Source organism: Bos grunniens, chromosome 6, assembly GCF_055505025.1.
Source record: "Bos grunniens cultivar Pamir isolate PY7600 chromosome 6, Bosgru_T2T1.0, whole genome shotgun sequence".
NCBI classification, from domain to species: domain Eukaryota; kingdom Metazoa; phylum Chordata; class Mammalia; order Artiodactyla; family Bovidae; genus Bos; species Bos grunniens.
Window position 1 is genome coordinate 57035507 of NC_141170.1, and position 14779 is coordinate 57050285.

Here is a 14779-nt window from a genome sequence, read left to right on the forward strand (position 1 = left end):
CATTGCTTTAGTGACTGTGGGGTAACTGATCTTAAGAAACTTAAGTTCATCTGGGAACATAAATTCTAATTACTGGAAAGATTAAGATGATCATAGTAAGGTAGATCATTGTGGTGGTTACCTGTTTAAACCTTACTGTTTATCTTTTTCTCTATCTTTATCCACAAAGATAGAACAAAAACCAGAAATGCATTAAATGGTATGTTTAAAATTTCAGAATGTATTGTCATTACCTCTGTGTTGTTAGTCTTGTCTAAAACTATAAACCATTTTAGAATTCTGTGCTGTTTTGGACGTGTTTATATGTAATGCAAGAACTAAGTTGACCATTTCTGGGGAAGAGTACAAATTAAAAATGGATGTTACTGTTTTTGAATTGGGTCAGCTTTGACATGACTCTTAAATGCTGCCTTTTATTAATAAATGTAGTAGAAATGTTCAATGTGGGGGGGGTTCTTTTTATTAGAACAGAAACAACACCAATAAAGGGGGAACATATGGGCTTCCCTGATAGCTTAGTTGGTAAAGAATCTACCTGCAATCCAGGAGACCCTGGTTTGATTCCTGGGTGGGGAAGATCCTCTGGAGAAGGGATAGGCTACCCACTCCAGTATTCTTGGGCTTCCCTTGTGGCTCAGCTGGGAAAGAATCTGTCTGTAATGCAGGAGACCTGGGTTCAATCCCTGGGTTGGGAAGATCCACTGGAGAAGGGAAAGGCTACCCACTCCAGTATTCTGGCCTGGAGTATTCCATGGACTGTATAGCCCATGGGGTTGCAAAGAGTTGGACACAACTGAGTGACTTTCACTTTCATATAGCTTTTAACAGATTTTAGGCTCTAGGATAGTTAGGAAATGTGGTTTGGGTCTGGATAATACAATGAAGCATTTCTTATCAAATAAAAAGAGTCTCTCTCTCTCTCTAAGGTTATGAGAAGACTGATGATGTTTCGGAGAAGACGTCACTGGCTGACCAGGAAGAAATAAGGACTATATTCATCAACCAGCCTCAGCTGACAAAATTCTGCAATAACCATGTCAGGTAGGAACTACCAAAGAATTATTGGGACCAGCTACCACAACAGGGCTTGGGTGGGCATCTCCCTGGCCCAGCTGAAATGAAAATACTTGCAAAGGAGCTTTCATTAAATCAGTTTAATATTTAAGAGCTTCTTGAAGCAGTGTAGATCAGCTGTTTCTCTATCTTCTAGCCAATAAAGTGATGCTAATAAGAATATAGAAGTAGGAAAGAGCAGAAAGGCTAAGCAGCCATATGCTGCCGATTCTATTTATAGTATCTGAATAATGAAAGCAGTTCATGGGTAGGTGCCTTTGTCTTAAACCTGTTAATAGACCTGTGAACTATTGTTTTTGATGAACAGGTTTTCACCTTTTAAAATAAGTCTTTGCAATTCTCTTAGAACTCCTTTGTGTTAAATAGTCTTTAAATATTGACTTTTGATGCTTGCGGAATTTAGTGTGGTGTCCAAGAATGGAGGGTGTGAGAATTCCTTCACTGTTCTATTTTCCTTCCAACAATAATGTAAAAGTATACCTCTTAGAAGCACTGTTCACTGAGTGGCTCCTGGAACCAAGTGAACACCACCCCCATCACCACCACATGCCAGCCCAGTGATTTCCTGGTGACAGAACTCCTAGATTTGTGAAATGACCATTTAAAATTAATTTTTACACCTTCAAATTCTAGAGAAACTTCTCTGAGCTTGAGTTATGTGGTTAATCTTCTATTTAATTAACAAGAGGAAGATTGGATGTTTCTGAGGCCTAAATGATGGTATCTTCCTGATTATGGACACATCTGATGTGTTTAGTGTGGAGTCCTACTCAAGTTTCTAGAGCAGCAGTGAAGAAAATTCAAACAGACCCCCAGAAAACTCCCCATTTCACTGATGTGGTCCAGGGAAGCCATCTCAATTTTATATTTCTGGTCCTGCTCAAATTGTTGATTTTGGGGGGCAAGATTTTATTTTCTATTAACATATTATACACTACCTTAGCTAAAGTTGCTCTTCTTTGTAAGCCATTGCTAGTAATGATAACAAGGGGATTGGCCAAAGAGAACAAAAGAAACTATGCAGAAAATTAAACTCTTACTACTTAGACAATTCCTTTTGTTACTGAGTCTCAGCTTTTGCTGCTTGCCTTAGGACAAGCCAGTAATTGACAAGTTGTTGGAAAAGGAATAATGACTTTATTCAGAAAATCAGCAACTGAAATGGTAGGCTCACACCCTTACAGAGAACCCTCTTGCCTGAGTTAGAATTCAGGCGGCTTTTATACCGAAAGTAGAGGGAGTTAAGTCAGATACTTCCTGGTTCCCATCATCCTCAGAGACAATGTGTTAATTTCTTCTTGCAGGCATTTACAAGTGGGCGTGGTCAGGATGTTTCCTGTGAGCTAAACAAAGGTATTTTAGCTTAGTGCTCATTACCTAGTAGGCAGTGTTCAAAGAGATGGGCTATTATGCATCATTTAAGTTTGTAGGAAACATCCCTTTAGTGATTAACTTGTAATATTGTAATTGAAAACAAAAGATTCTTTCTTATTACACTTTCACTCCTTTTCATTGAGGTTACTGACCATTTGCAGTAGTCTTCTGGTTTAAAACAAAGGGCTGTTGTTCATCATCTAATTTTTTATATGGTGATAATAGAATTTTATAAATATGAGTGCTATTTGTGGAGTAATTAAGTTTTATGCTACTTTTCATTTTTGTTTTCTAGCACTGCAAAATACAACATAATCACATTCCTTCCAAGATTTCTCTACTCTCAGTTCAGAAGAGCCGCTAATTCATTTTTTCTCTTTATTGCACTGCTCCAGGTAAAGTCATGTTGTAAAACCTTAGCTCAGAATAATGTGTTCAGATATTAATAAATGTGTTTCTTAAGCCCATGACCAGTCTTCTGAAGCTTATCTAAACGCAGAGAGATAAGCTGGTTTGGGTGGGCATTTCTGGCTCCTGCTGTAAGCCAGGTTAGAATACTGCTGCTACCTCTTCAAGCCTTTTGATTCATTGTCATCAGCTTATTTTAAAGTGAAGTAAAGTAATATGGCAGGGACTTTTCATTTTGGATGGTGAAGAGGGATAGGATTTTTTCTTAAAATAGTAATTTATTTTAGGAACAGCAGTATTGTCAATTATGAACTTTAGAATGCAAAAGTTACCATTTTAAAGCTTTTTTTGTTTTGAACTTGGGTTAGTTGTAATCAGAAAGAAAGATTTGTTTTATTAAAAAGTACTATATGTTCATGTAAAAAGAGTAAGAAAATACAACAAAGCATAAAGAAAAAAATTGAACCTCTATTATTTCATCACCAGGAAAACACAGCTACTCTCTTAAAATTTGAGTGTGTATCCTTCTGGTCTTTTTTTTTTTTCTATCCCAAGCATTGTTAATTGACTTGTAAAAGGGGGATCATAAAGGGTATCTATTTTATTATCTGCTTACCCATATAGTAATGTATGGATATTTTTTCCCATATAATTCATTGTATTTCTAAAATACCATTTTTAATGCTTTATGAAATTTTATTGGCTTGGTCAAAAAGTTCATTCAGGGTTTTCCATAAGGTGTTAGGGAAAAATCCAAACAAACTTTTTGGCCAACCTAATTGGAGAAGACTCTTGCAAGTCCCTTGTGCTGCAAGGAGATCCAACCCGTCCATCCTAAAGGAGACCAGTCCTGGGTGTTCATTGGAAGGACTGATGCTGAGGCTGAAACTCCAGTACTTTGGCCACCTCGTGCAAAGAGTTGACTCGTTGGAAAAGACCCTGATGCTGGGAGGGATTGGGGACAGGAGGAGAAGGGGACGACAGAGGATGAGATGACTGGATGGCATCACCAACTCGATGCACATGAGTTTGGGTGAACTCCAGGAGTTGGTGATGGACAGGGAGGCCTGGCGTGCTGCAATTCATGGGGTTGCAAAGAGTTGGACAGGACTGAGCAACTGAACTGAACTGAATATTGAATGCATGTGCTGTAATTTAGTTAACCAGTCCCCCTTAGTAGGTGTTAGTCCTACATATGACTGCTTCCATGAAACTAGTATACTCTCTTCCAGCTGCTTACTAGATTCGAGCAAATTGCCTCACCTGGTGTTAGTCCACCAAGTTGGTAAAATCGATGAAGCATATTTTAAGAAGCATTAAGATTTTGTTGTTTTCAAATGTATTATAAACTTGCTAGTTTTACTGAATTTCTCTTCCATTTTTATTTATTTTTTTCCTTCAAATAGCAAATACCTGATGTATCACCAACAGGTCGCTATACAACACTGGTTCCTCTCTTATTTATTTTGGCTGTGGCAGCTATCAAAGAGATAATAGAAGATATTGTAAGTACTTTTTTTTCATAAATGTAACACTGTTATTTTATGTACATATTTTAAAATAGCAATTTCTTTCTAAGTTGTTTTATTCTTGATACAGGCTGTTTAAAATATTCATCTTAAAAGTGTTTAAGATAATGCTCCCATTCCTGGAGTTAATTCCTCTTGATTTCTATAGGATTAATATTACAGAATGCTTGTTACAGTGATCTCTTAAGTTTGTGCCTTTGTGATGAAATAAATTAATTTGAATGTAGTAATTAGCTTAGAGAGAAAACTATATTTGAACATTATTTTCAAGTATGCTCAGTTTCAATTTGAAGGTTATTTCAAGTTAAAACACCATAACCTCCAAGTTATATAAGGTAAAAAATTTTTTTTATTTTTTTATTTTTCCATTTTCCGTAGTTTTCACCTCATTAAACACCTTTGATTCTTTTTCATTTTTTTTTCACTAGTTCTCAGTTTCCTTTTATTTTATTAAAGGAAAGTAACAGCAAATTTGCTATTTTTATTATTCTGTAGTAGTAAAGAAAAGGGGAAGTCAGTCAGTTTCCCCTTGATAAAATAAGTTGCCCAAAATAAAATTAGGCTTTTCTTTTTCCTCTGTTTCACCATTATTTTAGCTACTTTAGTTGAGGAAGCTAGTATTTTTTTTCTATGCCCTTTAAATACATTGGCTGTCTGAAATGACCATCTGTCAAGCCTTAGGCAAGTCAGATGGTAAGATGAGGAAAGACTGAGACATTCTTTAGAAAGCTCCAATGTAAAGTTGTACAAATATTGATATTATTTTGTAAAGAATCAAATTGGGATCTCATGAAGAACACATGAGCTGTAGCATTGTTAGGCCAATTAGAAACGGGTCAACTGACCACAGAGATCATCAGCCTCACCCAAGTATCTAGGTTGTATGTGTGCATGCGCCTGTGTATAAACCATCATAATCTCTAGTTGAAAATGGCTTACTTACTGGGACCACTAACTGAAAATTCACGAGCCTCTTTTCTTGCCTGTATCACTGCGCAGACTTACACTCCTTGACTTGCACTTGGCGTCCTTGAGAATTGGTCTTTAAAACAGTTGTCTTTCTTTGCCTTTTGCATTCCCCTTTCTTCCTCTGTTGAGCCTATTTTTCATTGAGTACCTCTTATTTGCTAGGTATTGTGCTGTGGTTTTTGCTTTTTTTTTTTTCAGTTAATTTCCTTCAGTGACTTTGAAAGCTAGATTTTAGCTTCATTTTAAAGTTCAAAAAGCCGAAGCTTAGAGAGGGCATGTAACTTGTGCAAGAAACTGTTAAAATCTGAATTCCATCCAATCCTATGCGCTTCCTCTGTTTTAGTGTGGTGAGTCACCAACAATAATAATAACATTTATTTAGCTTCAGGGAGATGGAGGAGAGGTAGGTTCAGTCCCTGAGTTGGGAAGATCTGCTGGAGGAGGAAATGGCAATCCACTCCAGTATTCTTGCCTGAAGAATGCCATGGACAGAGGAGCCTGGCAGGTGATGGTCCAGGGGATCACAAAGAGTCTAGCATGACTGAGCACACACTACAGACATAACAACCTTCAAAAGATTACTGCTATTATCCCCATTTTATAGATTAGGGAGAGGAGGCACAGAGGGGTAAGGTAACTTGCTCAGGGTCACAGGGCTAATAACTGAGACTGTCAGAAATCAGACAGTTTGGTTCCAGCGAGTTCTGCCTTATAATCACTGTTATAAGCTGCTTTTCCTTTTTTCTTCCCCTCTTTTCTCTAGAAAAACTGCAAGTTCTCTAGCTATTGTTTCTAGTATCCTTTTCTATGAAAATATATGGTAAATAAAATGGTAGGCAAGAAATCTGCTTGTTTTTAACAGAACTCTTATTGGCATAGCGTAATAATTGGGTACTCTTGAGAAGCAGCTACCCAGGCAATTCCTGAAGGGTGTAATAATAGTTTTGTGGGCAATAAGAGCACCATGTGAAGTAGTTCTCCAGTAAAAACATTTTTAAGAAATTGACTAAAAATGTTCTGGAGGAGTGGTTTAATACATTTATATCAACCTGTAAAGTAATAGGAAGATTGAAATGTTACTTTCTAGAGAAGGAAAAGCAATAAAATAATAGTCTAGATAGTTGGACAGAGTATCTTTATCAGTAATTATTAATACATTCATTTGTTCATTCATTCAGCAAAAATGTATGAAGCAGTGCTTAGATGCCAGGCATTATTCATTAGGATTTGTATTCGGATGTGTTAAACTTTTGCTGCAGTGATAAATCATGTCCCAAATGTCAGTGTCTTTAACATAAGTTAATTTTTTATGTACTCGAAGACACTGAGCGTTTTTGTCCAGGAGGAAGGCAGGGAGGGAAGTCCACTGTTCATGTAGCCACTTAGGAATGCAGCTGAATCAGGGCTCTGCTTTGGGGGATATCAGTGGTCACCAGAGCAGAGGAGGAGAGAGAACAGAGGGCCTCACTTCTTGTACATTTTGGCCTAGAAACGGTACATATCCCATCTGCTTACAGCACGACATTAGAATATACAAAAGGGAGCTGTAATCTCAGTGTCCATAGGTATTTGTGGTTGTTTAGTCGGTAAGTCATTTTTGACTTTTGAGACTCCGCGGATTAGCCCACCAGGCTCCTCTGTCCATGGGATTTTTCAAGCAAGAATACTGCAGTGGGTTGCCATTTCCTCTTCCAGAGGATCTTCCAAACTCAGGGATCCAACCCACATCTCAAACCCGCATGTTCTGCATTGTAGGTGGATTCTTTACCGCTGAGCCACCAGGTAAGCCCTGCCCATGAAGACAGAGGAGAACTAGATATTGGGCTTCCCTGGTAGCTCAGCTGATAAAGAATTCACCTGCCATGCAAGAGACCCCAGTTCAATTCCTGGGTCCGGAAGATCCCCTGGAGAAGGGAATGGCTGTGCACTCCAGCATTCTTGCCTGGAAAACTCCATGGATGGAGAAGCCTGGCAGGCTTCAGTTGATGGGTTCCCAAGGAGTTGGAAATGACTGGCAATTAAAATTAACACTTTTGGTAATAGTTGGTATGAAAACCAAGTATCTTATATTAAGTGGTGTTGTAAAGATAAAGAAATATAGAAAAATGAATTCAATATATATTTAAGAATAAAATTGACAAGATATTACCATCTGACATTCTACATATCCTGCTTATCTTATTACTGCTTCATCTCCAACCACTAGTGTGTAAGTTCCCTGAGAGCAAGAGTTTTTGTCTTTTGCTCATTGCCATATCAGCAGTAGTAACGGGATCTGACACAGTGCTTTGCCAACATTTATTGAATGAAGAAATAGATTGCATGGGAATGAAAAGGAGAGAAAGTACTTACGAATCTCAAGTTCCTGGTTTGTGTAAGTGGCTGCTATATGGTTCCATGTCTGAGACAAGTAGCAGGTCTTGGGGGATAAAATCAGAGATTGCCCTTTAGACATAGTTTGAGATGCATTTAAGACTATCAAAGGAAACTGCCAAGAAGGCCACTGAATGTAACCTTCTGGAGCTCAGATGAGAGTCTTGACTGGTATGTTTGATGATGATTATCACTGAAATTATAAATGAGCTGAGAGAGTATTGAGTGAGAAGCAGAGAAGGCAGGGAGTAAGCGTTGAGGAAATCCGTCACTGAGAGCTGAAGAAGAAAGGGCCAAGGTGCAAGTAGAACGCCTGGGCTTGATGTCTGAAGACATGCCTTGAGAAGGAAAGGTTCCCAGAATGAAGGGGTGGTCAGCACTGCACACTTAAGTACCGTAAATTTCATGATGCAGTTTATACAGTACAGTTTACTGGAGCACTGTCAATCAAATATTGATAATAGTAAATCATTCACTAGTTCTCAATGATAGTAAATGAATTCTGATTACAACTCAATAGAGGTATTTTAATTTAAGGAATAGCTATATACATTTCTTCCAAACTATATAAGTTTTAAAAGGAATAAGGATCTTCTTTGGAAACAAAGATGCTTTCTTTTTGTAGTAATATGATTAGAATCTATCTGGGTTGGATCCTTATGTATATTCAACACAACAACGTCTCAACAAGTAACCTAATTTATTGTGTGGTAGGAAGGTTGAGGAAGGAGAGGCTCATGTATAAGAATTCTCTGCAGATGGAAAGTAATATTCAGGATCTCCTTAAGTTTCACTAAGATTAAATTTCCAGTTTAAGTTGAATGTTTCATTAATTAGCTTTTATTTGTCTCCCTCAGTTGGAAATCTAACTATTGTCTGTCATAGATGTGCGTTGTTTTGAAAATATTGGCACCACCTTCAAATACCTAAATTTCCCTTGGACTATTATTTTGGGCCAAAATTTATTTTGGGTTGCTTCCTAATTTTCCAAGATTTTTTTTTTAACAAAGAAAAAAAAGAGTAAGTAGTTTAGAGTTTTATCAATCATAAAATATTCTCCACTGATGCTGTAAAGTTAACAGAACTTTAAAAATTTATTTGCAAACCTTTGCTGTCAAATCATGTGCTTACTTTTGGAAGCAATAACTTGTCTATTTAAAGTCTGCATTATGACACTTATTAGCAAGTGTTTTATTATGGGAGAGAATTGTAGTGTGTTCCCACATGTGGATGTGGCAAGAATTCTTTTCAGCAAGCCTTCCGCAGAGGCGTTCTGAATGCCCCATTTGCATTTTGCGCAGTTCAGTGGCTGATTGTTTGGATGAACTGAGCTCACACTACCAGCTATTATGCTGCTCCTCGTGAGCATTGCTGGGTCTAGGAGTGCTCATCTACAGGCCCAGGCTTTTGTCTGGAAAAATGTTTTCATTTGTGCCCTGTGAGTCCAAAAACCATGTTTCTTCTTAACTCATTTGTTTTGCATTCATGCCAACCCACCTTGTGATCAAATATGTGTAGCTAAACCTGACTGTTGGGCTTTATATGATAGAATCTTTGAGCTCAGAATCAGTTACGCTTAACACTCCTGCAGTGTCAGCAGAGGCAGCTGTGTTATACTCAGTGCTGTAAGTTTAGACAGAAGCCCTGGAAAGCCTTTAGTTGAACTGTAGAGAAGTTAGCCCCCTGACCACTCAGATTCTCACCTTTCCTCTGACCCTCCTTTTCTCTTACTGCTATACAGTCTTGGCTTTGGCAGCTCTTCAGATTCACCCACCTAGATGTAGACTAACTCGCTTGTTTAATGCTCAATTTATTTGTGCTTTGGGAGGAAAGAACATGAGATTCAGTGACTTCTGAAGGTGGGGGAGGGGCTGTTGGGACCAGTGGGTAGAAGCAGTGTTGTGCCAATGGTAGATGTGTTGGTTCTCGTTGTTGACAGACATTGGCACGTCATTAAATTACAGAGGATGTGCTTAGCCTAATTAGATAATGAATTTCATGGGAAACTGAAAATATTTTGGTATCATTGTTCAATGGTAGTTATTACAGATAATTCTCCTGGGCACTCTTCCTTTTAAGTAAGTTATTTAAGCAAAAGTCTAAATCAGTCTTTTAGCTCTGTCTTTTCTAATACATTAAAATTTTAATCTTACCTGTGCAATAATGTAAGGTCTTGTTGAGGCCACACACCTGTACTCCTAGAAAGGGAATAAAGATGCTATGGATTGCACTTTCCATTTTCAAATCCCCACGTACTCTGATTGTTCCCATCACCATACTCTGGGCTTATAAAATTGATATGGTGTGAAAGGATAAAAGCCTTGAGAAACATAAGTTTAAAGGAAAAAAATCTGACTTTTGTTACAGGTGCTATCTTGTTTTGTTAATCTCATCCACTTTTTCACAGTTTTTGTTTTTGCTTTTAAACTTTAGAAACGACATAAAGCTGATAATGCAGTGAACAAGAAGCAGACACAAGGTAGGAATTTTACATTTTGTTTCTCATATCTGTCAAAAACACTCATGGTGATATCTACCAATCACTTCGATTAAATATAATTCAACTGAGAACACTGTGTATCTCTTAAGTTTTGTTTTGGAGTGTTTATTAGCATGACACTTAAATTCACCTTAGAGTGATTTACAGGGGTAATGTAATATTTTTGAAATGTAAAGTTTTTAATACATTTAAATGCCTCATAGCAATGTATTCACAAGTACTGTCCATAAAATCTGCAGTTGTTTTATCAGTGTTAAATGCTACGAAATGTGTGTGTGTGTGAGATCTATAGATGTTACTCTAGACAAGATTTATAGAAAATAGTCAGGTGTGATGTTACTTGGCTACAAGGCATGTTGGAAGCACTTTGAGTTATCCTGTACTTACGGGTGATAAATGCTTCAGAAATAAGTAGAACCAAGCCAGCTTCTGGGAAGCACATGGCATGCTGATATGGCTCTGTACTGTGGGTCTCATTTTGATAGAGTCGAAACCCAGATGACCTTTAACACAAGCAAATAGATCACTGTTGCTTTCAATTAGAAAAAAAGTACCCAGGGGCATAATGAAACAGACATCTTACCCCATCCCTGAGCTTTCCCCATCTGAGAATATCATCTCTCTCTGAAGTTCCTTGTTGTGGCGAGGATCAGCCATGTCTGCCAAAATTAGCTGGTAATTAAAAATGATATTTTTATACAGCTATGATTTTTGTGGATTTCTGTCAAAATGCCTCATTTCTCTTCTCACCACCTTCTACCAAAGGAATTATCTGCTGATAGTTGATGCATTTGAAGATGGTACATTTATTAAAGCATTACCTAAGAAATTAAATGTTTATTGAGATTATACTTATTATCAGACACATGAAAAACTATAAGATGGGAACTCTGTAAAGGTGAAAAATGATCTTGTGTGGAAAATGAAGGGTTCGCATTATGTGATCCCTAGATTTTTGTAACAAATAATGATTTCTGTGTCAAATGCTTTACGGATTCAAAAGCAGGAGAGAGAATTGTGGGGTAACTTGAGCTAGGTTTTGAATTTGGCGAAAAGTTTGGATAAACAGAGGCACTTGGGAAGGGCATATATTGCCTGTTGTGCTGCCTGAGGAAGGAAGAAGAGACGTTTTCTGAATAGAGATGAAGACAGCCGTTGGGTTGCTTTGTGGAACCACTGCTAGAGGGCCAGATGGAGAAAGAACATTCGTGGCAAAGGAAAGCAAAGACATGATCAGAAAGGTTGTTGTTGTTGTTCAGTCATTAAATCCTGTCTGATTCTTTGTGACCCCATGGACTGTAGCATGCTAGGCTCCCCCGTTCTCCACTCTCTCTTGGAGTTGCTCAAATTCTCGTCCATTGAGTTAGTGATGCTGTCTAACCATGTCATCCTCTGCCATCCCCTTCTCCTCTTCCCTTCAGTCTTTCTAATCATCAGGGTCTTTTCCAGTGAGTTGGCTCTTCTCATCAGGTGGCCAACGTATTGAGAAAAGTAGGTTAAATTTACAGGGCCTTGAGTGCCAAGCCAGGGGATTCCAACTTTTCTTATATATACTGAGTAGCTGGAGAAAGTTTACAAGCCAAAAAGAGAAAAGATAAATATGCAGATTAAAGTTGGAGAGCAGAATGTCATTCAATAGGGGGCTGTTAGAAGCCTGAGGATTAAGCTACTCTAGGAGTTTAGTCAGAAAAGGCCAGCCATAGATACTGAAAAGGGGACAAGCTCAAATGTTTCAGGTATGGGTATTTTTCACAATGTGCAGTTTTTGCATTTGTTTTCCTGTTACTCAGAAAGTTCAGCAACAGCTTTTAAATCAGAAATATTTAACTTTTTTTTTCCAGTGCTTAATGTATCCTATGGCAGAGGGGTCATAATCTCAGGGACTAGCAGTTAATTATTTTCAAGCCTTGGCCCAAGAATTCAACATTGTACAGTTGGAGAGTAGCCATCATAGCTGCTACTCTAGGCTACCACACCCTGTACTAATCAGTTCTCTGATTTTCCAGGTACTTGCCTACTACCAAAAAAATTCCCTTTTGCCTACTAATCAGGAAAAATACTCTGTCTTAGTTATCATTCTTGTTTCACCTATTCATTCTGGATTAACAGGATTAGCTCTGTAGGTTAAAAGTGAGAGGAAAGGCTTCTATAGTAGCCTCTTCATGTCAAAAAGAAAATATTAAGGCTTACATATGGGCTTCCCAGGCGGTGCTAGTGGTAAAGAACCCGCCTGCGATGCAGGAGACATAAGAGACGTGGGTTTGATCCCTGGATCAAGAAGATTCCCTTGGAGTCGGGCCTGGCAACCCACTCCAGTATTCTTGCTTGGAGAATGGATGGAGGAGCCTGGCAGGCTACAGTCCATAGGGTTGCAAAGAGTCAGACACAGCTGAAGCGACTTAGCATGTACTCAGGGCTTACATATAAAAACCATTTTAAGTCAGCAGAATACTTGGAAAGCCCATATCCAAGAAATTATGGTCTTTAATTTGATTTGAATATTTGCTAAGAGAATTGTATCCTTTTTTTTTCTTTGCCCAGTTTGAATATTGGTCATCTTTGATTTTGAAATTGATCAGAGTTAACAGAAACGTTTGAGTAGGATACCACTTGTTGTCAGAGGACTCAGATTACTTTATATGAAAGCCATCTGTTATTAGGCCAGACTGAAATTCGATTTGCTTTCCTGAGTTGAAAGGCAGGAATGGGTGTAGGAGTAGGAAGGGAGTTATTTTTTACAGATAATTTTTGACAGACATTTGAAGTATTTAACTTTAATTTCATTTTCTCAGTGTTTACCAAGACCATGTAGTATATAAGACATCTTTCCCTCAGATTCAAATATTAATCTTTATATATTCTTAGCAAAATGAATATTTTCTCTCCTTATTTTGCATTGAGGCAACAGAGGTGACTATTTCCCTCTGTCATTCCCTAGTGACTTCAGAAACACAAACCCATGATTTCACTTACCACATTTTTAGCCATTTAACTGTGGACTGATACATGTCTGATGCCTCATTTTCACCAGTGAATGAACTCAAGCAGGGATTAAATTCTAGATTCTGCGGAGGGCAGGTCTTCTTCATCTTTGTGTCCCCGCATCTCTAGCCCAGGGGCCCATCCTTAACAGGTGCTCTGTGTGAGTAAAGGAGCCACTCTCTCTTTAGATACTTCAGTACCCATACGGAACCAAGAAGAAACTAGGAATGAAAGGAGCCTCCTTGAAAATTCATTATCTAGGCTGTGAGCTAAGTGGAAAGCCGTATTTTCAAAGCACTGTGTCCCAGACTGTTTTGCAGGCACTGATGAAAAACTACTCTGGTGGCAGTTCTTGCTGTCTCTTTACTTTATCTGTTGAAGTCATTACGTCATTATTTTACTCTGCTCAGTCTCCTGTGAACACAGCGCCGTTTCCACGTACCACTTCCATTGCCCAAAGCCCCAGAGCACTGCCATATTCGGGATGCCCCAGTTTCCCCGACATCTACACTTACCTTTGTTTTCTCTGATTTCTTCCTCAGTATTTGAACTCGCAGTACTCGACGTACCCTATTCCATGTGTTTACATACACTTGGGAGCCAGTCTCTCATTGTAGATCCTTAATTGGATTTTCTTGGCCAAATTTAGTGCTGCAGAAATTTGTAAATGATACATTTGTAATTATCATCATAATATGTATGTTGAAACCAGTTCCCCATATGAATTTGCTCTGGTGGTTGAGCCAGTTCTCTTTTTAAACTGTAAGCATATGCTTTTATTTTTTTTTGTGGGAAACTACTGTAGCTGGCATGCCAGTATTTTCAAGAGGAATGACAGTTTCACATAAAATCACAATCAAGAGGCCTGGGAAGGGATGGAGATCTAAAAAATTAAAATGAAATAAGCCTCTTATGGAAGTAGATTTGCTTTTTGAAAATCCCAGGTTTGGATATCTTCCCTGAAGGGTGGTGTGCATACATCCTGCAGGCGGGAATGTCTGGGAGATGCCTGTGACATCTGGTATCAGCCCATCAGTCACCTGACTGGATGCTGCTGTTGAATGAGGGTCACCATTACTGCTGTTAGTTTGTTTTCATACCTCATTTTATTAGTAGGTATTGATAGCTATTGGATTAGAACAAATCTTTAATAAAGCAGTTTTGCTTTATCTTAATTTAATGGAGAAAAAGACAACAGCAATTTCTTTTTAACTAGGCACATAGCTAAAAATAATAGATCTCATCTCCAGCTGCTTCATTCTTCCCTGAAGCCACATCTGCCTCTTCGGTAGTGGAGTTGAGCAGGTGGCAGCTGATAACTCCTAGCAGGCTACGTCCCTGCAGGGCACATAGTTGCTTATCTCCTACTGGAAGCGATTTCATCTTTAAAGTCCTTTATGAACAAGACATTGAGTTTTTGTGGGTTGAATTTGTTTTAGGTTGTTAAGGCTGTGGTGACCTACTACCAGGGCTAAATCCATCTGGTTGAGTTCAACTACGTGCTAAGGGATTTAAAATAGCACCATTTTCCTGGCTTATTCAAAAAGCCAGTGTGCAGCTTTTTCATCTC

At 38.3% G+C, this 14779-nt stretch overlaps 1 protein-coding gene across 9 annotated transcripts in view; it reads left to right on the forward strand.

Moving 5' to 3' along the window:
- ATP8A1 (ATPase phospholipid transporting 8A1) overlaps positions 1-14779 on the forward strand; it is a 238832-nt gene that overhangs the window by 30764 nt on the left and 193289 nt on the right. For all 9 annotated transcript variants that reach the window (XM_086407721.1, XM_086407724.1, XM_086407725.1 and 6 more), the window contains exons 2-5: positions 927-1041; positions 2744-2843; positions 4263-4361; positions 10161-10206. Coding sequence is in view for 4 of the 9 variants with exons in the window: in XM_086407715.1 (XP_086263841.1) it covers positions 927-1041; positions 2744-2843; positions 4263-4361; positions 10161-10206 (360 nt within the window). In the remaining 5 variants the exon portion in view is untranslated. The remainder of the gene's footprint in view (positions 1-926; positions 1042-2743; positions 2844-4262; positions 4362-10160; positions 10207-14779) is intronic.